This window comes from Lissotriton helveticus, chromosome 5_1, assembly GCF_964261635.1.
Source record: "Lissotriton helveticus chromosome 5_1, aLisHel1.1, whole genome shotgun sequence".
Taxonomy (NCBI): domain Eukaryota; kingdom Metazoa; phylum Chordata; class Amphibia; order Caudata; family Salamandridae; genus Lissotriton; species Lissotriton helveticus.
This window is the reverse complement of record NC_136065.1, coordinates 520,269,574-520,292,002: the sequence shown is the minus strand read 5'-3', so window position 1 is coordinate 520,292,002 and position 22,429 is coordinate 520,269,574. Positions and strand designations below refer to the sequence as shown.

Genomic DNA, 22,429 nt, shown 5'->3' with positions numbered 1-22,429 from the left:
TTGTAATCGAAACAGACAGCATGACAGTGATGTATTAAATACTGAAACACTGGGCACTCTTTCATCTCACTTCTCTCACCTAGCACAGAGGATCTGGAACCGGCTTCACCTCAGGATTTACCTAATGGTGAAACATCTTCCAAGAGTGGCCAACAACTTTGCCGACCTACTCAACAGGATGCATCAACAAGTCCATGAGTGAGAACTCCACCCCAAGTCCTTCTAACATGCTTCCACTCGTGAGACACTCCATAAACTGACCTATTTGCTAGAGTCGAAGGCTCAAGGTTCCACCTCTCCCACTGCGTCTGCTTCTATTTGCATGAGACACCTTAGGCAAATGTCTTTCACTCTCATTCAAATAGCTCCAACCTGGGCTAACAACAAGTCAGGTACTCCATCTTGCTAGACTTCTCTTTCTGATGGATACTTATAATCACAAATTCCCCACCTTTTCACTATATCAAGGGCATCAAACTTGATCTGGAAATTTTCGAGCAGTACTCCCTGCATGCCCGGTAGGTGGCATCATAGGGCTCTCAGCTGACATTGTTTTACTCTGGAAGTGACACACGGATCCCCGTATGACCGCCACCCATGCATGCTGACTTCAGTTTTGTTCTTTCTGCGCCACCACACGTGGATCCGGAGCCCCCCTCGATTGTTTGAGACTTATTTTACCTCAGAAATCTACAGTGTGCAAGGGAAGTGTCACCTCCCAGAATGAGAGGTTTTAAACCTTGTAAGGCCTGGTGCAAGCAAATGTGCGTGACGGGTCCTCATCCGTTTGCCTGTGGTGCCTGGTATAGAGTCACGTCTCTAAGGCCTACAGTGACTTAGTATCAACGAAACTGAAGGTCGTATGGGACAACAATGCGAGACTGTATGTTGCCAAGCTCTGGAACACTCTACTTCGTGAATGGTCCGCGTCCAAGGGGCGGTCCCATTTCCGGTCCAGAAGTCGCAGGTGTCTAGCCCTTGGTTGATTGTCATTGCACTCCAACTGGTTGTGTTAGTTGAGGATTAAAATGCAGAAGATCTAAGCGGGACTCTGCCTCTTCTCACCACTCATGCTCTTGAGAAGGCACAGGCGCGTCACCGTGCCTCTTGATCTCACTCTTGAAGTTGGTCGAAGTCCAAGTCCATCCTGCAGCTTTTTCCTGTACATTTCAAGTTTCTAGGACCGGCTGTTACACTGAGGCAGATCCAAGAGACACAGTGCCATGCTCTGAATCTTTGAATCCCTTCTGCCTCCCTCTGGTTCTACTACAGGCCCTAAGGAGCTGAGAGATACTGGATCTAGGATACCACCAATATGTTCACCCTCTGCATCAGGTGTACCCTCTGACTGCTACACTGGGCCTTTCTTTACCATCTCTTGTACCACCTCCTGCTCCATGATCCTTGACAGTTTCCAGAGCATGGATGCCAATGCTGACTCCTCAAACTCCAGAGCAGGGGATTCCATTGGGCTCTTCTACTCCGAAGCGGCGCTTGGTTTACATCGAACCGCAGCCAGGCCAACTTAACGTCCCACCTCCACAAGGGGGATCTCATACATTGCATTCCTTTTTTCCGAACAGATTTCCATAATGACTAAGATTCAGGAGATGAAATTGCCAACCCTGCCACAAAAAAAAACTGGTATGATGACCTCCAGGATGCTGGTGGTCTTGACACTAATCCTGACTCTGGCCATATCTCTTATCCAACTATAATACTAATTAAGGTTCAAGTACATAGTTATACAAAGCATAAATAGCATATATAAAAAATAATACTGTAAAAGAATGAAATACAGTAAAGAAAAAACAAATCATAAGAAATTGGAAAAAGAATATTTATAGCCATACGAAATAAACACAATTTTTTACTAAGAACATAATGTATAAAGACAACACAATCTTAAACTAACGGTGCTCACACAATTACATAAAAACAAGATCAGAAAATACAATTAACAGTGTAAACAGAGAAACAACGGCAGAGGCAGATACATTCACAGAAACACTGATTGGACTAAACACAAAGCCAAGAGAGGCAATTAATGCATCCTTTTGAATAGGGGCCAAAGATGAGCATCAACTGCGTTTCGACCAAATAAAATTAGCATGGTCATCATCAAGACGAACAAACAATTGACAGGGAATTCAGCAGGGAATGTTGAAAGAAATATATACTGGGGTATCAACAAACAGAAAATCAAATTCAATTACTAGCAACATTGCAAAAGGCTAAAAAGCCAATCTCATGCATTGAATTATGGTTATTTACCATTGGGAAAAAAGTGAGAAAAAAAAAATTAAAACCTAATATCAAGCATACCAGATAAGGGAAGCAAGTCAGGGTACTCATTCTTGTATTCACACCAGAGGGCAAGTAAGTATGTTCACCAGGTCATGCATTTGAAAATGAAATAAAAACAGAGAAAGGAAAGAAAAAACACCACGTTTTTTCCCCCACCAATAGTGCCTGCATAGATCTTATATAGCATAAAACCCTTTAGTGATCACATTGAATAAGGACCTACTTGTTTAAGATCCCATTCAAGAGTATAGGCTAATGAATTTGTGGCCATTAGAAAAATATGTTTAATCAAGAAGGCTCTGAATGAGTCAGGAGTCCTAGTTATCAAAAAGAGAAAATAATAAAAACTAGAGCAAACCGGCAAACTCAACCAAAAATAAAAAATTAATCCAAACTAACCAGTCGTGAAGGTACTAAAACAAAGAAGGAGAGTGGCATCGGAACAAATTTTGGGCCTCGTACGAATGCCAGTACAGACTCAATGGCCGGCACAAAGAGAGATAATTTATTATCTAATGAAAATGAAAAAGTCACAAATTTGTGCTTAGTAAAATTATATAATTCTTCAAAGTATTTAAAATACGAGTCAAAAATGGTGATACTCACCTATCCCAAACTATGGGCCTGCATCAATTTTGGACACCACATGAGCAATGCTGACTTGTTGGGAGCAGCGTCTAAAAAGACCCTGCTCACTGATGGTATAGAGATCTCAGAAAGACTGTGTGTCTTGGGAATCGACAAACTTACTGATCGCTGATCGTCCATAATTAAAATTAATGGGTACTCCAGGAATGTAAATCAAAATAATGAAGAATAATTAAGGTATAATTTGGGTGTACTCCAGTGCCTTAAATTACAGGTCTACATCGATTAGGAAAACCGTACTAACAATGTCGACGTGTTAGGAGCAGCGTCTGTAGAGGCATTGCTCACAGATGGTATAGAAATTGAGGAGAGACTATATGTGCCTCAGAAAGTGTCAGATTTACTGACCAATGACCAGTGAATGATTACAATAAATAGGTACATCAGAAAAGTAAATTAAAAAAAATTGAATATGATCTGTAACCGGAAACTGTGGGCCTGCAACAGTTGTCTGCACCTTACAAGCAAAGGCGGTGTATTGGGAGTAGCATCAGAAGGAACTGCTCATCGAGATGATGCATGTTTTAAGAGATCAACAGATTTGCTGGCCGAAGATCATAAATAATTAGAATTAGATAAATAAATCGGGAATAAAAAAAATAAATAAAGAAGGGGGTTTTTGAATCAAAAATAAAGAAGAGAGCTGGAAAAAAAATTAGAAGGGAAGATACCTATTAAAAAAGCCGTGCACATATATAGAAACGAGATGTTAAATATTCAGACATTTTTGTCAATAACCAGCATTGTCATGAACATCTATTATCAATAGGGACTCAAAGTCAATATATCATCCCATAATAGACAATTGACCAAGAGAATTATCATGTAGTATACATAAATCAAAAAGTAACATTGAGTACTTTATAAGTAAACATCAATTACATTCATGAAACGTGCATATAGTGAGGTTACCCTTAATCGTTAAACAAATAAATAAGACATCAATGTACAATGATAGAATTACACTCCTCCAGTGTATTTAGCCCCTTATTCATGGTATCGCAACGTAGGATCCTGCAGCATTCAGCTTTATTCAGCAACCATTGAATGTCGCCACTGCGTGGAGGTTCCTGTATAAGTTCAATGACATGCCATTTTATTTCAACCGGTGAATAGTTGAATTCATGAAAGTGAGGCACCAGGGGAGCTTGTTAATTTCGACACTCGATGCGACTTTTATGTTGTGAAAGGTGAGTCTTGATTTTCTGAGTTGTCTGACTGATAAAAATGAATTTACAAGGGTACCACAGCGCATAAACGACATTTCAAGAATTGCAGTTAGTTTGGTCCCTGAGATTATACACAATAGCATCACATAGAAATTTTTAGTATTAAATGTAGAATCAAACAATAAGCAATTACCACGGCAATAGTGCCCCACAATCCAATCAAGACCCCACATGCAGACTTAATCGGGGCAATTGGCCATGGGCAGAGAGGCTTGTACCAGATGGTCTCGGATATTTCAGCCTCTTTTGAAGGGAAACAAAGGTTGTTCTTTATCAATACCTATGGCTTGGATTAATGGCCTGTGTTTTTTTGGATGATTTTAGTAATTTGATTGCTCTGTGTGCTAAAAGTAGTCACACAGGGAATTTGCTCCATCTTTTTAACTGGTTGGGCAACAAGCAAATACTTCTTGATGGCTTACCAAGCCCTTTTATTCGATCTTTTGATTAACTTTCGGGGTACCCATGATGCTCAAGTTTTTTAGCTAAAATGTCAGCCTCCGAAAGTACTCAAAATCTGCAATTTCTACATATACGCAGGAATTGTCCAAAAGGCAATCCATCTTTCAGGGCCTTTAGGATGGTAACTTGCATATTGTAATAGGGTATTGCAGGAACTCGGTTTGGTGTGGAGTTTTGTTTCTAGCTTGCCCTAATGATGGACAATGGTGAGATCTAAAAAAAATCCTCTTGCTCCTTACTTGAATGAGGTGTAAATTTGAAATGTGGAGAGCAGGAATTGAGCCATTCAAGAAAAAGGGTCAGATTTGCTTCATTTTCCGTTCAAATGACGTACATTGTAAAAGAATGGATGAACTGAGCAATCATATATGTTATGTCTCTCAAAATGATTGACATACAGGATTGCAAAGTTGGGGACACAGGAAGCCCCCATTGAAGTGCCCTTTATTTGTAAAAAAAATACTTGCTTTTGAATTCAAAATAATTGTGAGACAAAGAGATAGTCAGGAGGTCAATGATAAACTCAGTTGGAACGTTAACTCTTACTCTGACGAAACTGCTTTCTTGCAGTGGTCATGAGGAGATGGCCAGTGTTCTTGACCTCTAACTTCCCTCCTTAGAAGTCAAAACTAATGTTCTGACTGAAGTTCTTTAGTCAGCAGATACCTCTTTTGAGTCACTGCTACCTTTCCACGTAGTACTCACTAATACCATCCTGGGGCCTGGTCCAAATCTTGCTCTGGTCCCCCAATCAGTCGCCAAATTGAGACACGCCACCGACTCTCCTCTGACAGCCCCGTCTTTTTGTCTCCGCACCCTCCTCCTGAGAGCTTGGTGGTGCAGGCGTCCACTAATCGGGCACACCCAAATACTTTCCCGACTACTCCCCCGATAGGGTTTCCAAGAGAGTTGATACCTCAAGGGAAAAGTTGTTTACTTCCACTTTCGTGGTCTGGAGGTAATTCAATGCTAGTTGCCTTCTAGGCAGCATTCTTGCACTCTCTGGGATTCGATTGCTCAAGGCCTCCCAGATGTCCCAGAAGATCTCAAACTTTTCCTAAACCAAGCCATACAGAACGGCTGTGACACGTCAAAATTTGCAATTTGTTGTGGCCTCAATAACATGGATTCTGTTGTGTGAGCCTTTGGCTCTAGTGTTGCCATTTGTCGCCATGCCTGGTTGTGTCAATGGGTTTTTCAAGTGATATCCTGTCCTTTATAAACATGCCCTTTCACGGAACTCGCCTCTTAGGGAACAAGAATGGTTCCACCATGGAGTGGTTCAAAGAGAGCAGAGCCACAGGACACTCCCTGGGCGTATTTGCCCCGCCACACAAGTCACATTCACCCACCGTGCCTTTTGCAGTTTCTGCAGAGGTACCCTATACCAACAGCTGCTTCAGCAAGGTGACCAGCCCTATTGTTGCTGAGGCTGTGGCACTCACTGGTCACGCGGTCAGGGACACCTTGCCAGTCAGCAAACTGAAAATTACCCCATACCCGCCAGTGGCCCCACTTAACAAACCTCTCTAGCATGCCCTTAGTGGAACACAGCCTCCCACTCGGCGACAGGATTCAATGTTTTCTACTTGACTGGGAGGCCATGACATCACACAGGTGGTTCCTACTAATTTTCTAGAGTGGGTATGCCCTACTCTTCATGGAGATCCGCCACACCGTTCACCATCCCTTGAACAACTGACATAGGGCCACCAGTCTGTCTTACAGCAGGAACTGAAATCGCTTTTGGTCAAAGGGCTACGAAAGGGTGCCCACTCCAGAAGTGGGACGGGACTGTTACTTCCACTACTTTCTGGTGCCAAAGATAAACTGAAACATTTGTCCTATCTTAGATCTGTGCACCCTTAATGCCTCTCTCTGAAAGGACAAATTCAATATGCTCACCCTAGCCTAGGTCTTCCCTGACCTATACCCTGGAGACTGGATGTTGAAGTTGGATCTGCATGATGCCTATTTCCATATACCCGGGCTGCAGGCCTATCAGCGCTACCTGTGGTTCGTGGTGGGTCTGGGGCATTTTCAGTTGTCAGTGCTCCCCTTTGATCTCACCAGTGTCCCCAGAGTGTTCACATAAGTGATGGCTGTGGTAGCATCACATCTTCAGAGGTCAGGTCAGGGTTCTCAGTCTTCCCCTACCTCGACAATTGACTGTTACTGGCAACCTCGCCCCAGGGAGTCGTCAACCACTTTCAGACTACAGTAAGACTCCTGTCATCTTTGGAGTTTTCTATCAACGTGCTGGAGTAGTACCTGACTACTTCTCAGATGCTCCCCGTCATCTGAGCCATTCTGTAAACGGTTTGGCTTTGTGTCTTTCCTCAGGAAAGGAGAGTCCTGTACATCCAGGCTTTGATCCAGATCTTTTAGGCTCTGTCCTGGATTTCAGTGAGGTCGCCTCTGAGGCTGCGGGACTGATGACCTCCTGCATCCTGCCGGTCAAGCACACAAGTCTCAGTGGGCCACTCGTCAGAAAGACTGAAGGTCTGCAGTGGTGGTTTAGGGACTGCAATTGTGTTAGAGGTAGACCCCTCTCCCTACCCTCCCATACAGTGATGACCGATGTATCACTTCTGTGTTGAAGTGGCCACCCGGGAGAGGTGGAGATCAAAGCCCTCTGGATTTTCTGCGGAGTCCTGGCACCATATCAATCTTCTGCACCTGAGGGTTATCCGCTTGGCATTAAAAACCTACATTCCATCCATCAAGGGGACTCTGGTGCAGGTGCTTATGGACAACATCACCACTGTGTTGTATTGCAATAAATTAGGTGGTGGGGTTGTGGATCCTGTGCCATGAGGCACTGCGCCTCTCGAAATGGTTGGAGTATCCAGGAATTTTCCTAATGCTGAACCAGAATCATAGCTGTCAAAACCTATCATGTGAATAGTTCCAATTGGACCTGGAGGTGGTGCAAGGTCTCTTCTGCGAATAGTGAGAACCTTGGCTCAATTTATTCACCACCACCAAGAGCACGCAATGTCAGCAGTTCTGCGACTTGGAGTTTCTGAGATGTCTCTCTAGGAGATGAGTTTCACCAGGGGTAACTCAGGACTCCTGTGTGATTTCTCACCAATACCCCTAACACCTTGAGCTCTGAAGAACATCAGGACTGATGGGCCCAAGTGATTTTAGTGACCCCAAATTGGGCACTCCTGGGCATGAGCATCTCTCCAATGATCAGGCTGCCCCTCTGGTAGTATCTTCTGTCACAACAATGTGGTAAAGTTCAGCACCTTTACATTCACAATTTCCACCTTCATACTTTGGGATTGAGCGCTGGAAGCTGCACACATTTGACTGTCCTCCGGAGATAGTTAATGTTATCTTGGCACCCAGGTGTCCCTTGACAAAAACTGTATGCGCCTGTCATTGGGACATATTTGTGGTTTGGTGCCATACACAGTAGATAGACCCTATATATGCAAAGTAATCTGACATTTGGTTGTTTGCCCCACATCGCTAAAGCACGGTTAGAGTACCTTTCGGTCTGTTTACGGTTGCTGAACCGGCCCTAATTATTCAGATCATCTGTTGAAATATACATTTTGAAAGGTCTCCAAATATCTTTTTCCTCCCTCTCCCTTTGTCATGCCACAGTGGGACCTTAGTTTGACCCTTACACATTTGATGTGTTCTCTCGTTGAGCTGCTTCATAGCTGTTATTTGAGGCTTCTCACTCAGAAGACAGAGTTCTTCGCCACCGTAACATCGGTGCAGAGTTTAAATGAGCTTCCAGTTCTCCTTGTCAACCCGCCGTACACCACTGTCTTCCCAGACAAGCTGATTCTGCGGATGCAACCGTCCTCATTGCTGAAAGTTGTGACGCCATTCCACTTTGGTCAAAATATCACATTGCCAGCATCCTTTGCTACTTCTCACCCCTCTAAGGAAGAGTAGAGACTCAATCACTTGTACCCACAAAGGGCACTGAACCTAAACGGGCATTTTGCCCTCTTGAACCTGCAGGACTTTTTGGTTTAAGTCCAATTTCAAACCCACCTCCAAATAGGTATGTTGTAAATAGTTGACAGGATACTTCTAGTTGATTAAATGTAGATGTATTCCAAGACACAGCTGAGTACACACCTCGCCAGCTGACCAGACCATCAACTGACACAAGGTGAACCCTCTAGCACAGGTTATAACACACACAGGTATTCTGGGAGACTGAGGAGGTAAGAACACTAAGGAAAGGCTAATGACTATTGTCAGCCATATTACATGAAGAATCAATATACAACACATCTCCCTCCTTTACAGAAAAGAAATGAAACAAAACATAAAAAATAAAGCTTAAAGTATGGGAGACAGCAACAATAATATTAAAAACAGATAGGAGGTCTAAGACGACTTGAACTATTTTAGTTCATGAAGGCAAAAGAGCATTTTGGGGCAACGAGTGTAAAAGTGAAGTGTGAGGCACAGGTTAGAACACACACACCGGTATTCTGGGAGACTGAGGAGGTAAGAACACTAAGGAAAGGCTAATGACTATTGTCAGCCATATTACATGAAGAATCAATATGCAACAAGGTACTACTTTGGTACAGTGAGGAATTGGTGGTTATAAGTCTTTATAGCAAGAACAAGTTACTTACCCACTGTAATGCTCTTTCTTGTCTACTCTCTATATCTAAATCCAGATTCTTCACTGACCCCCTCATTCTCAACATTCTGTGCATTGAACTCTATTAATTATTAAGATGCCAACTCTAGGAATCTGCACTCTGGTCACAACCAATTTACTAATGGGGCTCTGTGTCTGGGGGCTCAGATAACCTCAAAAGCAACTGCCCTCAAGGCGCAGAACTGTGGCATATATATGCGCCACAAGTCCTTTCTGGGGCGAATGGCGCTATCTACTGGTGTCCAGTGGTACTGCTAAAAAAGGTCTGTATCCAGCCTGATGCTTGGAGAATATTCACAATGTGAAGAATCTGCAGTTAGTTAGTCCCTACCAGAAAGAGCGTTACCAAAGGTAACTTGTACTTCCGGGTTGAAGATATTTAATTTGTTCACTTTTGTGTACAATTAAACTACGTTTCAGGAGCTTACTAGAATCACAAAATGCTCGGTTTGATCAGCGAAGAGTCTACAGTGTGCCACTTTGATATATTCATTATTATTATGTGTCTCTAGGGACTGAGCATAGAAAAGGGACAAGAATTAACACTTACCTTTATTATTCCCCTTCTCCGTTCCTCTTCCTGGTATTTATTACCCAATCTCCAACCTGGAGGTTTGACTCCCTCAATTCAGTAAGTCAGAAAGAAGATGCAAGTGGTATGGATGTGTGCCTCATTTGTGGGTCCACCCTTTGCAGTCTGTAGGCTGGTATCAGGATGTGGGCGAATCACAGCGATGAATAGAACTAACTTTAGCTCTGCCAGAGTTTCTTTGTTTCTCATGTTGACTTTGACCATGATGATCACATGGGAGATCAACATGAAAGCATTCAGTGTTATTTGTGGACTGTCATTACTTTCTTAGAATCCAAGAACGCCATCCTGAATTTTCCCTGGGTTTTAAAAGCCATGTCACATAAGAGTTTATAACCTAGAGTACCAGAGCTGCTGTGTGGGATGTACCATTTAATAATGGCTGGGAACCCTGTCTTCATATTGTCAAATTGAATTTGAAATTTTAGGCAGGACTATTCTGATCACAAGTAACATCTTGCCAATGATGAAACAAGGTTAGCCAAATCTCCTTGGAAATTACAATACGTTGTCCATTAACAATTAACCCTTTCCCTAATATGTCTTCGAAATACCTCCTAATATATCTGTGCATGTTTATTTCTTAGTATTGGGGCAGGCGCATGTGTCAGGAGCACAATTGATACACCATGCAAAGGCTACAAAACGAGGTTGCATGGAGTATGCAATACACCTGACCCATGCAAACTACTGGCAATTTAAGGGACTCCTAATGAAAAAACTCTTCAAACAAACCTTTATTTTAAATACGGAGTATCCCCGGGTAGTTTCCAGATAATATCAGATTATTGCCTCTCATCCAGTTGGGCTCTAACTCTTTAATTTGTTCTGTATTTAGTTTTCTAGTATGTTTGCACACGCTCATGTTAACATTACGTCTGCATGTGCTGCTGCAATAAATACCTTAATAAGTATTATTGGCATCCAGGTGAAAGACTAGGCTGTTTCTTTTAACGGCAGTTCACTTTGCAGGGTGAATGGTTAGGATGATTTTATGTAGCTGGTTGATCTCAATCTGAGGGTTTAATGAATCTGCCTTTGGACAACGAAAACCTGGTATTGGTAACCTCTGATTATCAATGTTAATAACAATCTACTAATTGATAAGAATGGCCCTTTCACTGTCTGTTTCTCCCATGCTTGGAGAGCCTTTTGTCTGCTGTGTCACTTCTGTGAGGTCTTAACAAGTTTGATAGGTCGTCATCTTTCTCGGCAGAAGACTACAGAAGCTTATTTTGTGCTTCTGTTAGTGTAAACCATTAGCATGGGTGCAAGATGTAAATAAGAAAATGCACTTTAATATCATTCTCCCCGCTCCCAAGGCTCAGATTGGATATGAAGGTCTGATTACTCCGTGTCTTTTAATCAGAGTGCAAGCTGCACTAGTCTGGTACTTGACATTGCAGTCCCCTTTTTACTGCCATGACTGAAAGCGCTGGCCAGTGAGTATGACCTTTGTTCTGTTTGTCCTGAAGTATTGTGCATGGAATCCCTTATACTTCCCATCAGCTAATGCTCCCAAAGCACACTGACGGCTGCCTGCAAGCTTTTACTCACCCTACAGCCACTACTCTACCATTACATTGGCAGAATATGGCTCTTTTTCTGGTGCACATGTGGTATGCTCTCCTGTCATTGTACCAAGAGCCATGCTTGGATTTCTAGCTATAGCCACTGTATGTAAGTTGGGTAGAGGGTTGCAGGGTTCTGCTGAAGGTATTTGTTAGATGCATTTTCTCTGGGTCTAACAGGTTGCCTTTTTGTCTTCTTTGAATACCACAGCATTTGGTTCTTGTTTCTTTAGGCTACTTATTTGTCAGCTTTATCAACATTGACAAGTCCAACTTACTTATTTACTTACACCTACTACTCCTCCTGGGATAATAGGGTGCCTTTTTGTCTTCTTTGAATGCCACAGCATTTGGCTCACCTTTCTTTTAGATGCTTACTTGTCAGCGTTATCAATATTGTCACCATGTAGTCCGTCTCAAGGCCTCAGCGCAAGGTGTTTCTTGACCTTCCTCTTTTCCTTTCCCCTTGCGGACTCCAAGTCAGGGCTTGCTGGTCGGTGTTTGTGATGGGCTTGCAAGGGGTTTTACCTATCTAGCCCAAGCATCTTTTCATGATTACTTCATGAGCAGGGAGTTGGAAAGTCTGCTGCCGTATGTCGTTGTTGCTGATGGTGTTTGGTCAGCAGATTTGGAGGGTTTGTTAAACATCTGGACTTTGTCCTCCAAGTTTCTGTTACATACAGAAGAACCAACTTTGCATTGGTGTTAAAAAGTCTGATCTTGGTTTGCAGTGTTAGATCCTTGGAGCTCCAGATCTTCTTTAGCTGAATGAATGCAGTCCTTGCTCTGCCGTTCCTTGCCTTGACGTCGGCGTCTGTGCTGCCTTGCTTGTTTAAGAAACTGCCCATGTAGGTGCAGGCCTCATCGCTTCTAGTGCATCATCTGCAAGATTGACTGCAGTTGTGGTGGACATGTTATGTTATCTTTCAGAATCGTGTTTTCTTCCCTTTGGATGCTGAGGCCAGGTTGTGGGGATGCAGCTGCCACATTGTCGATCTTTTGCATCTGCCGATGAGTATGGGAGTGTAAGGCCAGGTCATCTGCAAATTCGAGGTCGTCGAGCTGTGTCCAAGGTGTCCACTGGATCCCATTTCTTTTCCTTGCTGTGGATGTCTTCATAATCCAATCTATGGCCAGCAGGAAGAGAAAATGCAGAGCAAACAACCCTGGTGGACTCCAGTCCTCACCTGGATGGCTTCAGTGAGTTGTCCTCCATTGACTATCTTCCAGGTCATTCCCCCGTAAGAGTTCCTGATGATTCTTACGAGTTTATCTGGCACACTGTAGTGATGGAGGAGTTTCCTAAGGATCTCTCTGTCCATGCTTTTGAATACCTTCTCATAAGTGATGAATTGATATAGAGGGGGTGGTTATCAACTGCTCTATGATGATGCACAGTTTTCCAATCTTGTCTGTGCAGGATTTATCTATATGTAAGCCAGCGTGCTGGTTTTACAACGTGTTCCTTCATTCTGTTCAGGATGACTCTATTCAACACTTTACCTGGGGTTGATATAGTATTATCCCTCTGTATTGTGGTGCATTTACTCAGGTCACCTTTCTTGGGGATCTTGCTGAGATATTCCTCCCTCCAGTTTAATGGCACCTTTTTCTCTTACCATATCCTTCCAGAATAGTGTAGAGCATGTCTACTGGACCAAGGTTCGATCCCCGGCTCCGGCGGCAGGTCAGCCCAGCACCATGTGACTCTGGGCAATAGCTCGCTTAATCTTCCCGACGGCCCCCCAGCGCCTAGAGACCCTTACGGGTGATTGTGCGCTTTACAAATGTGGACTTTTACTTTACTGATGTTTCAATGTCTGCCTTTTGTGCCTTAAGCGGTACAAAAGGGGGTGGTGATGGACGGAGCATCTGAATCAATCAAACACTCACACCCAGTCAAAAGATCTGGGTTTAATCCATCACCGTTCTTTAGCTCACTCTGCCACCCCAGTTCAGACATGGCCATATGCAAATCAGTCTGACCCTGTGCCTCATGGGAACAGTCCAGCCCGAACTGCCAAGCCATGCCTTCCCTGGACCGGAAACAAGATTCCGAGGACCGGTTTCTGGCATTACAGCCTTCTTCAGCCCGGCTTGCTTGATTCCAGTGGCAAAGTGAGCAAGGGACTCACGTCTGAGCATACCCTGCCACACTTATGGCGGCCAAAAGCGGTACAAAAGGGGGTGGTGATGGACGGAGCATCTGAATCAATCAAACAGTCACACCCAGTCAACAGATCTGGGTTTAATCCATCACCGTTCTTTAGCTCACTCTGCCACCCCAGTTCAGACATGGCTATATGCAAATCAGTCTGACCTTGTGCCTCATGGGAACTAAAGAATGGTGATGGATTAAACCCAGATCAGTTGACTGGGGGTGAGTGTTTGATTTGTTTAAGCGCTCCGTCCATCATCCCCTTTTGTATCGCTTTGTTCGCCCTAAGTGTGGCAGGGTATGCTCAGACGTGAGTCCCTTGCTCACTTGGCCACTGGATTCAAGATAGCCTGGCTGATGAGGATTATGAATCCGAAACCAGTCCCAGGATGCCTGTTTCCGGTCCATGGAAGACATGGCTTGGCAGTTCGGGCTGGACTGTTCCCATGAGGCACAGGGTCAGACTGATTTGCATATGGCCATGTCTGAAATGGGGTGGCTGAGTGGGCTAAAGAATGGTGATGGATTAAACCCAGATCAGTTGACTGGGTGTGAGTGTTTGATTTGCTCAAGCGCTCCGTCCATCATCCCCTTTTGTATCGCTTTGTTCGCCCTAAGTGTGGCAGGGTATGCTCAGACGTGAGTCCCTTGCTCACTTGGCCACTGGATTCAAGATAGCCTGGCTGATGAGGATTATGAATCCGAAACCGGTCCCAGGATGCTTGTTTCCGGTCCATGGAAGACATGGCTTGGCAGTTCGGGCTGGACTGTTCCCATGAGGCACAGGGTCAGACTGATTTGCATATGGCCATGTCTGAAATGGGGTGGCTGAGTGGGCTAAAGAATGGTGATGGATTAAACCCAGATCAGTTGACTGGGTGTGAGTGTTTGATTTGCTCAAGCGCTCCGTCCATCATCCCCTTTTGTATTGCTTTTTGTGCCTTGGCAGGAATGTTGCAGGTCCTGCTACTTCCTCATTTCTCAGATGTTTGACGGCTGGCTGTATTCTTTGCTTAGTTGGACTTCTGCATTCGATTGGCAAGTCCTTGTCAGCTGGCTGAATGTCTGGTGGAGACTGTGGCATGGGCTGCTTCAGCAGTTCTTCAAAGTGCTCCACCCATCTTCACTGTTGGAATTCATTACCAATGATGGTCTTCCCACCTTAGTCTTAAACAGGCCTATCTGGCGTACTGTATCTGCTAGAGAGTTTTCTTGTTATGTCATATAGTTCTTTCAAGTTTCCAAGGCTTGCTGCTTCCTGGGCTTCTAACACCATAAATAATCTTCACTTGTCTGCTCTTCAGCTTCTCTTTACTTCCTTGTTGGTGTTGCTGTATTTGCCTTGAGCTTTCTTTTTTTCTGCTCTTGTTTGGCTGGTGTTGACTGCAGTTTTCTTTTCGTTCTCTCTTCGATTTTGTGGAGAGTCTTTGTGGAGATCCATTCTTTATGCTGGGGTTTCTCGGGACACAGTCCCTCCTGGCACGTTGATGTCACTGTTTCTTTGATCTTCTCCCTCTGACTTTCTACTGGGTCTCTCTCATCCTCTAGTTCTTGAAACCTGTTATTGAGGGTGACTGAGTATTTAAACAGTTTCTGTTTTCTCAACAACTTTATTTTGCAATAAAGAAACATAATACGTTACAAAATCAGCCTGAGTATCGAGGAATACAAAAATAGAGGGAACTCTGCACACATCCAGTCCCCAGAGCATGTACAAAAAGGTTTAACAGACAAAATATGACACTGCTGCACTACCCAAAGTATTTATCTCATTTCTCCGCCCACATATTCCACATTTGGCAGTGGCAGTTCGTATGTTATAGATTGGTATTGTGATGTCTATCTCAAGGCATTTCTCCAGGATGGATTGGAGTCTGTTTGTTAAACTTTTATTTTCCTCATCTTTGCTGTCATTTGTAGGTGCATAGCACTGGATAACTTTCATGTTGATCCGCTTACTCTTTGTGTGGAAAGTCGCTGTGAGGATTCTGGGACCATGGCTTCTCATCTAGTCAGAGCTCTGTTGGCTGGTGGAGTTTGCATCAGTGCCACACCCTTGTGATGTATTCCTATAGGTTCTGAATCGATCCCCCTATTCCTGACCCTATTCTGGTTAAACAAACCAACAAGTTAACTAACAGTCAGCCCATGAGGCAGAAACCCCCCATGATGCAGATACCGTTATCTGACGCAGTCACACTACGGCACAGGAACGTGTTATCTGATTAGGTCATAACGCTTGCGATCTAATTAGACAAGCGATATTCCTCCAGCCCCTGATAAGGCATACGGAGTTCTCTAAACAAATCAAACCTATGACAACCTGGGCAAAACCCTGCGGCCATTGTTTTGATTTCACCGAGAACTTCAGCAAAAGAATGTGCTAACGAGCAAGTCGTATGACATCCTTATTGACGTATCTATGTCCATCCTTACGTCAATCTCGGCACCTTAAAGGTATAAATATTACCGATATTGCCCTATGCAAACACATGCGGTGGTGACGAGACGGAGCAGCCATACTTGCCGAAGCCCAGAGCAGAGCAGACCCCGCTGGTGCAGCCCCGCCTTCCTGACGCGCTGAGAGCGAGACGCGCTGCTTTCTCCTGCCGAGAAATCCAGCACCGGCGCTTCTGGGTAGCCCTCGCAGGCAGCCTGGAATATCGAGACCAGAGAGAGAGATACCATCCCTCATTCATCCTAACTTCCAGGTACAGAACTGAATAACCCCTCGCAGAGAATTCTTTAGTCAGTCACTTGGCAAAAACAAACTTAACTTAAACTGTAACTTTCTATTCCCGCCCACGTATTAGACTTAGGTCAGGTACACGGGGTAGGCGTATTTAGAAACACCAGTTGAGTACGTTTAGTCAAATGTATATGTGTATGTAATATATTTTAATCATTTTAAAACATCTTATGGCTTAGAAACCATATCAATGTTTTTACAGTATTATTTTATACTATTGCTTTTAATGTATGCACTTTACTTAACTATAAGTATTGCAATAATATCGATCCATTTCTCTTGTATGAGAAAAGAGACTGATCAATAAATAACACCTTTTTATTGAACACGCCCGTCTCTTCCTTTTCTCTACATTCTGATGAGACTAAGAATGCACGTACTGACTGAGTAAAATAAATTGCCTTTTGTTCACACGACTCTCGAGATACACTCTTGATTAGGGGAGAGCAAAGTTGTCATGTTCTATGGTTGTCAGAAACTAAATCCCTTCTTGTCTAATCAGGGGAGTTAATTCTTTCCTGAACATTCGAGAAAGTTTCTAGTGAACTCTGAGCTAAGCTGGCAAACCCAAAACTTTAAGTCTAATATCGACAGTAGTAGACCTAGTTAACGTCTGGTCTAGGCCTTTACTATTGAAGGTATTATTCCAATGCGCAGAGCCTATTGGGATGATAGGAACTACACTACACCCTGAGTATGTGGGGTGTTCTCGTCCCTGTGTCCAGAATGTAGCAGCATTACTTTGGGAGCCAGTCTTTTCTGTCCGGACTGTGTCTATCTGGCCTTGCTGATGCCAAGCCTGGCAAGGTTGTCTCGTACATGGTCCTCACTTTCCATGTCCTGATCATGATGGTCTTGGTCGAAAGCAGGTGGATCAGCTTTGTGGCTTCCAGGGATCTCTGGCTTTCACCACAAGGCGTCCTAGCTCTCTGTGAAGGAGATTCCTCTCTCCCCATGACCCGAATATCTTTTAATTCACTTTTCTGCAGCTGGAATGTCTTTTTTACATGGTGGGGTAACTAGCCTCATGCATAAATGTAGGAAAGTGAGTTTCTGTTTCAATAACCCACCCTCACTTAGTGACAGATATCTGATGCACTTTGACTGAGCTTGCACTGGGTACCTGCCAATCAGGTTCCCAGCGTCTGTTTTCTTTCCCTAAACTGTACCATTGTTTCCACAATTGGCACAACCCTGTCCTACATTTAAGTCCCTTGTAAAAGGTACCACTGGTTCCAAGGATCTTGTGACCAGAGAGGATCCCTTATGGCTGCAGCATGTATTGTGCCACCCTTAAGAACCCCACACCAAACACATACACACTGCCTTTGCAGGCTATGTGTTGTAGATAAACAAAAAAATTCGATTTGCCACACGTTCCATGCCATGGTTTCACGCTACTGCCTGTGGCATAGGTAAGTCACCCTTCTGGAAGGCCTAACCGCCCTAAGGCAGGGTGCACTATACCACAGGTGAGGGCATAGCTGCAGGCACAATATGCCCCTACAATGTCTGAGTCCATTCCTGGACACTGTTAGTGCAGTGAAGCCATTTTGAGTACAGTGGCTGGGAGTTTGTCAACACAAACTCCACAGCTCCATGATGGCTTTACTGAAGACTTAAACGTTTGGTCTAAAACTTCTCAGCAAAATAAACCCACCCTGATGCCAGTGTTGGATTTATTATAAAATGCACTCAGAGGGCATCTTAGAGATGCCCCATGAAAAATTACCAGCTTCTATTGTATTGGCTGACTAGTCTCTGCCAGCCAGCCAGCACCAGACAGGTTTCTAACCTCATGGGGTGAGAGCCTTTGTGCTCTCAGAGGTCAGAAACAAAGCCTGCTATTGGTGAGGGGCTTCATGCCTCCAACCTGCAAGAACAGCAGCACTTGGTGGTAAGCCTCAAAGGCTCTCACCTTTTGTTATGCTCATTTGGGCTGCTCGAACTAGTGGAGCTGCCCGCTCCCCTGTCCTAGCCCCACATTTTGATGGCAGGACAGGTTGGAAAATTTCTTAGCAGAGTAGGAGTGTCCACCTTGGCTTGGCACAGCCCTACGGTGGCCAGGAGCTGAGGTAGAATTCTCCATCTTGATTTGGAGAATTAGGACCAATAGGAATAAAAGGTGTAGTCACCCGAGAAGACAGTAGCCATTGGCTACTGCACCCCAACCTCAGTAACGCCATTAAATGTAGTATTTAAGTGTTTTCCTGCACCATGTTCCTCAGATTCAACGACCCAAGAAGAAGAAGGAACAAAGAGCCATGCAGCAGCAAAGGAGGAAGACAAAAACTGACTTTGCCCTAGTTTTACCGGCCTGTATCCTGTTTCAAGGACCCTGCTCGCAGAAACCGGCTTGTCCCACAGTCAACAACCTCCAAGAACCCCAGAGACCTGAGCTGCCTTCGACAAAGACTCCTGTCTCCAGTGGACACTGGATTTGTCCAGCAAAAGCAACCTCCAACAAGGAGTCCAGTGCCTCTCCGGTACTGCAAGTCCTCGCCACTCTGCACCCGCCGCCCATGGCTCAAGTCTGGGTGGCCCAATGATCCAGTGACATCTCCCCAGCGACCCTGACCTGATATACAGTGTTGGATGACCTCTCCCGAACTTTCCCATGACTCCTGCAGCCTCATCCTGAAGGATCCCCAGACCGCGATCAGATCTGGTGAGATAAACTAAACATCTTAAGAAAACCCTACACGTGCAGCCCTCAGGCTTTATAGTGCCCAACCAATGGTGCCCCCCACGATACAACTTACCTCTCCCATCCCTTTCTGTTTGAAAAGGCTCCCTTGAGCCATTGAGCTAACAAGCTTGCGGAGATGCACCTGTGTGCATGGGAGAGGTACTGAGACCTGAAAGGATTGTGTCAGCCTGCTCCGCAACCCCAGATCAAATTCGTTTTTATCTCTACTATTGACGGGTGATATCCAGAAACATGTATCTAGAGATTTACAGCACTAACCTGCCCCAACTTTGCTGGAATACTCCAGTAAATATTCAAGTAAGCATGTACCATGAACTGCATTTACCATAATGCTAAGGGGCGAACTGTGCTGGGAGGTGACGCAGTGTGCTCCCAATCCTTTCTGTTACCTCTCCAGTCATTGGATTAATTCAGCCAGTCTTCTGGTCCAAGCCTGCAACCGTTTTCTCAACCCGAGGATCTCCATTAATCCCTAGAGGGCACCCAACGCCTTCTTGTTACCCTGCACCTGGCTATCCCTGTGCCGCTGGTGGTACAGCCTTGGTGCTACTTGGTGGCCCTTACAGTGCTGACCTCACCCCCCAGGGTCTATGTTCCTGAACCGCCGGTACGTACCTGCAACTGGTGCCTCCTCGAGGTGCCCCTAGACCCCATAGGCTAACATTGGGCCCAGTGACCTCTGTGCCTAGCCTCACCAGTGCCGCTGGTGGTGCAGTACCTACCTTGGTCGGACTCTTGCCCCGGTGTTGGTCAAACCCCACCAAAGACTGAACTTGTAAGTCGAGTGCTTGCCTGAAATTACTTACCTGTCTTTCCTCCCATAGGATTGCATTGTGTTCTCTCTGTATTTCACTAAGTGTTGATTCTGAGAAAAGTACAAAGTATCTCTTTGACATCGAATAGTATTTAATGCACCTGGAAAGTATTTTTAATGCTTATACAAAACTTTGCCTGTTGTAATTGAAAGTATTCCATTTCTGGAATGTTTACTTACCTGTAACTGAGTTCCACTTGGTTCCTAAAATAAAAGTAACTAAAGTAATATTTGTACCAACATTGGCCTGAAGTTAGTCATGGAGGGTGTGTTCCTTCCTTGTATGAATATGTACAACAAATGCATTCACACTGACCTAACTGCTCAGCCTAGATACCACTACATTGAGAGTAATATATTATATACTTTATCCTCTGCTATACATTTGGGAACTTACTGGACTCTGTACACACTATATTTCCTTTTGAAATAGAATAGACGGAGCCAACTTGCAACAATAACCTCCTACTTTCGCAGGTGGGCTTGGGAGGTGGAGTTTGACAAGCCCTACTTTTAGGTTAAAATGGGCATCCGAAACTCCTAAGAATTATTTTTCATATTTTGTGATGTGTAATTTGATACAAAAGAGTATTTTAGCAGAAGACCTAGTATATGCCGGAAGCCATCTTGTCATGTGCTTAGGAATTGGTAGAGCACACAAAGACTATCATCTGGGGTAAGATACACATCAATTGTATATCTTTACTTCATTTCTTTTATTCTCCAAATATACATCTGTGTGCGTTGCTTTTCCTCATAACATCCCAACTGACAGAAATATTTGATCTTGTTATACTGTTAATGTGAATACCTTTACTAAGAAAAGAGATGCTGGCATGTCAGTTAGCTTATTCTGACAAAACGCTCAGAAAGTTGTATGCCAAATTTTTCTTATGCACAAATCACCCTAGGTCGCTCTCTGGTTAAATGTCACATGTCCCTTTTAAAGTTCTAGATTCTATTAAAGGTGTTATAGTTTTGCTCTTTCTAAAGTACATTTCATTCTTGTCTCTTTTAGTGTGTCCGTTTCTGGCGCGTTGTGTTGCTATATCACTTTCTCTCTGTTGTCTTGGATTGCAGATATGAAGCTTCCAGAATGTGATAAATGTCAACAGATCTTCCCCTCTCCCGCTGCCCTGCAAGTCCATATGAAGTGCAAACACTCAGGTGCGTTTGAAGGTACAATATGAATGTCATAAAATACTAAATGAGGCTTTACATGCTCCCGATTATAGTCCTAATATTGGGGTATCACATTGATATGTATATAGGCTTGCACCTGTGAAAAAAACAGTGGACCCAAGAAACTTAACCATGAAACCTCCGGGGCACAGTTATGTTTTTACCTTTATGGCCAGAATAGTTAAACGAACTTAGATAATCCTATGTTTAAAATTCAAAACCATGCATGATGCCACACCAGACTTCCATGTTCTGTCTTTTACTTGGGTGTTAGGAACAGCTCACTCACAGCAAATGCTTAATTAAATGAGTAAGCAGTGGTGTAGGGGGGGGGTGAGAGAGGGGGTGTACTAGTCTCCCCGGGTGAGGTTATGTACTAATTGGCCTCCTGGCCACCAGCGTAACAGGTGTTCGATTTCTTTCAGATTCATTGTAGCTAAAATCTATGTTAAGCATATGTCTCCGGATGCACCTTTTTTCCCCTGTAGGATATCAGTGAGCTATTTCAGATCTAGCTACTATTATGCTTCCAGATAAAGGTGAGGCTGGTTTATTTGGAGAGTGTTCACATAAAAAGTCAGCCCTTTCAAATGAAGTTAAGCCTTGGAACTTATTTTTCCGTCTTTTTATACTTTTACTTTTATGTTTTATCAGATATGTAAGTGATGCATGTTCATAAAGCAAATTACGTAATTATGTCATAGCTTGCAGACACATATTTATCTGTGTGTGCATCGAAGAAATGTGGAATAAACTTAAACATCGTCTCTGTTCCTAAGTGCAGATGATTCAGTCTCATAATTGTTAATTTCAGTTCATTATTAAACAACATGCTGCGGTTGTCATTTTCATTTGTACATATGGTGGCTTTTGCTTGTGAGCCCATGTGCTTCTATGTCAGGTCCTGCGATGTATATCCATAGGCGGTACATGCACTGTTGTAAGTGGTTATCCATTATTTGAACAGTAGGTGTCATCCTTCCATTGCAGTTAGTGCACCCTCCATTTTTCAGCAGACAACCTTTATATGGACGTACATTCATCTCCTTTTCTTCTTTTTGCACACTCTCCCAATGATAGTTATTTAGGTTATGCATATTAACTCCACCAAAATGTACCCCACTGTTTGGAAACTGCACACGTGACCTGTGTAAGACCTCTGGGGTTTATTAAAAGATAAGTGCAGTTTCTGAGTTAGTCATGTTCATTTGAGTTCTACAAGGACTATAACAGTGGGGTTGATTGAAAAAAACTAAAGAAACTGCTTTCAAATAGAATCAACATTGTGTTTAAAGTTTACATGGGCTTCATGCTACCTGATGTGGTATACAAAGATGCGGAAACAGTTTGTTTTCTGTT

The 22,429-nt window shown here is 43.8% G+C and overlaps 1 protein-coding gene across 4 annotated transcripts in view; it reads left to right on the top strand.

Moving 5' to 3' along the window:
- The window catches only part of ZBTB40 (zinc finger and BTB domain containing 40), a 267,262-nt gene that overhangs the window by 190,512 nt on the left and 54,321 nt on the right, over positions 1 to 22,429 (top strand). For all 4 annotated transcript variants that reach the window (XM_078642855.1, XM_078642854.1, XM_078642857.1 and 1 more), the window contains exon 16: positions 20,969 to 21,055. In XM_078642855.1, coding sequence (XP_078498981.1) covers positions 20,969 to 21,055 — 87 coding nt within the window. The remainder of the gene's footprint in view (positions 1 to 20,968; positions 21,056 to 22,429) is intronic.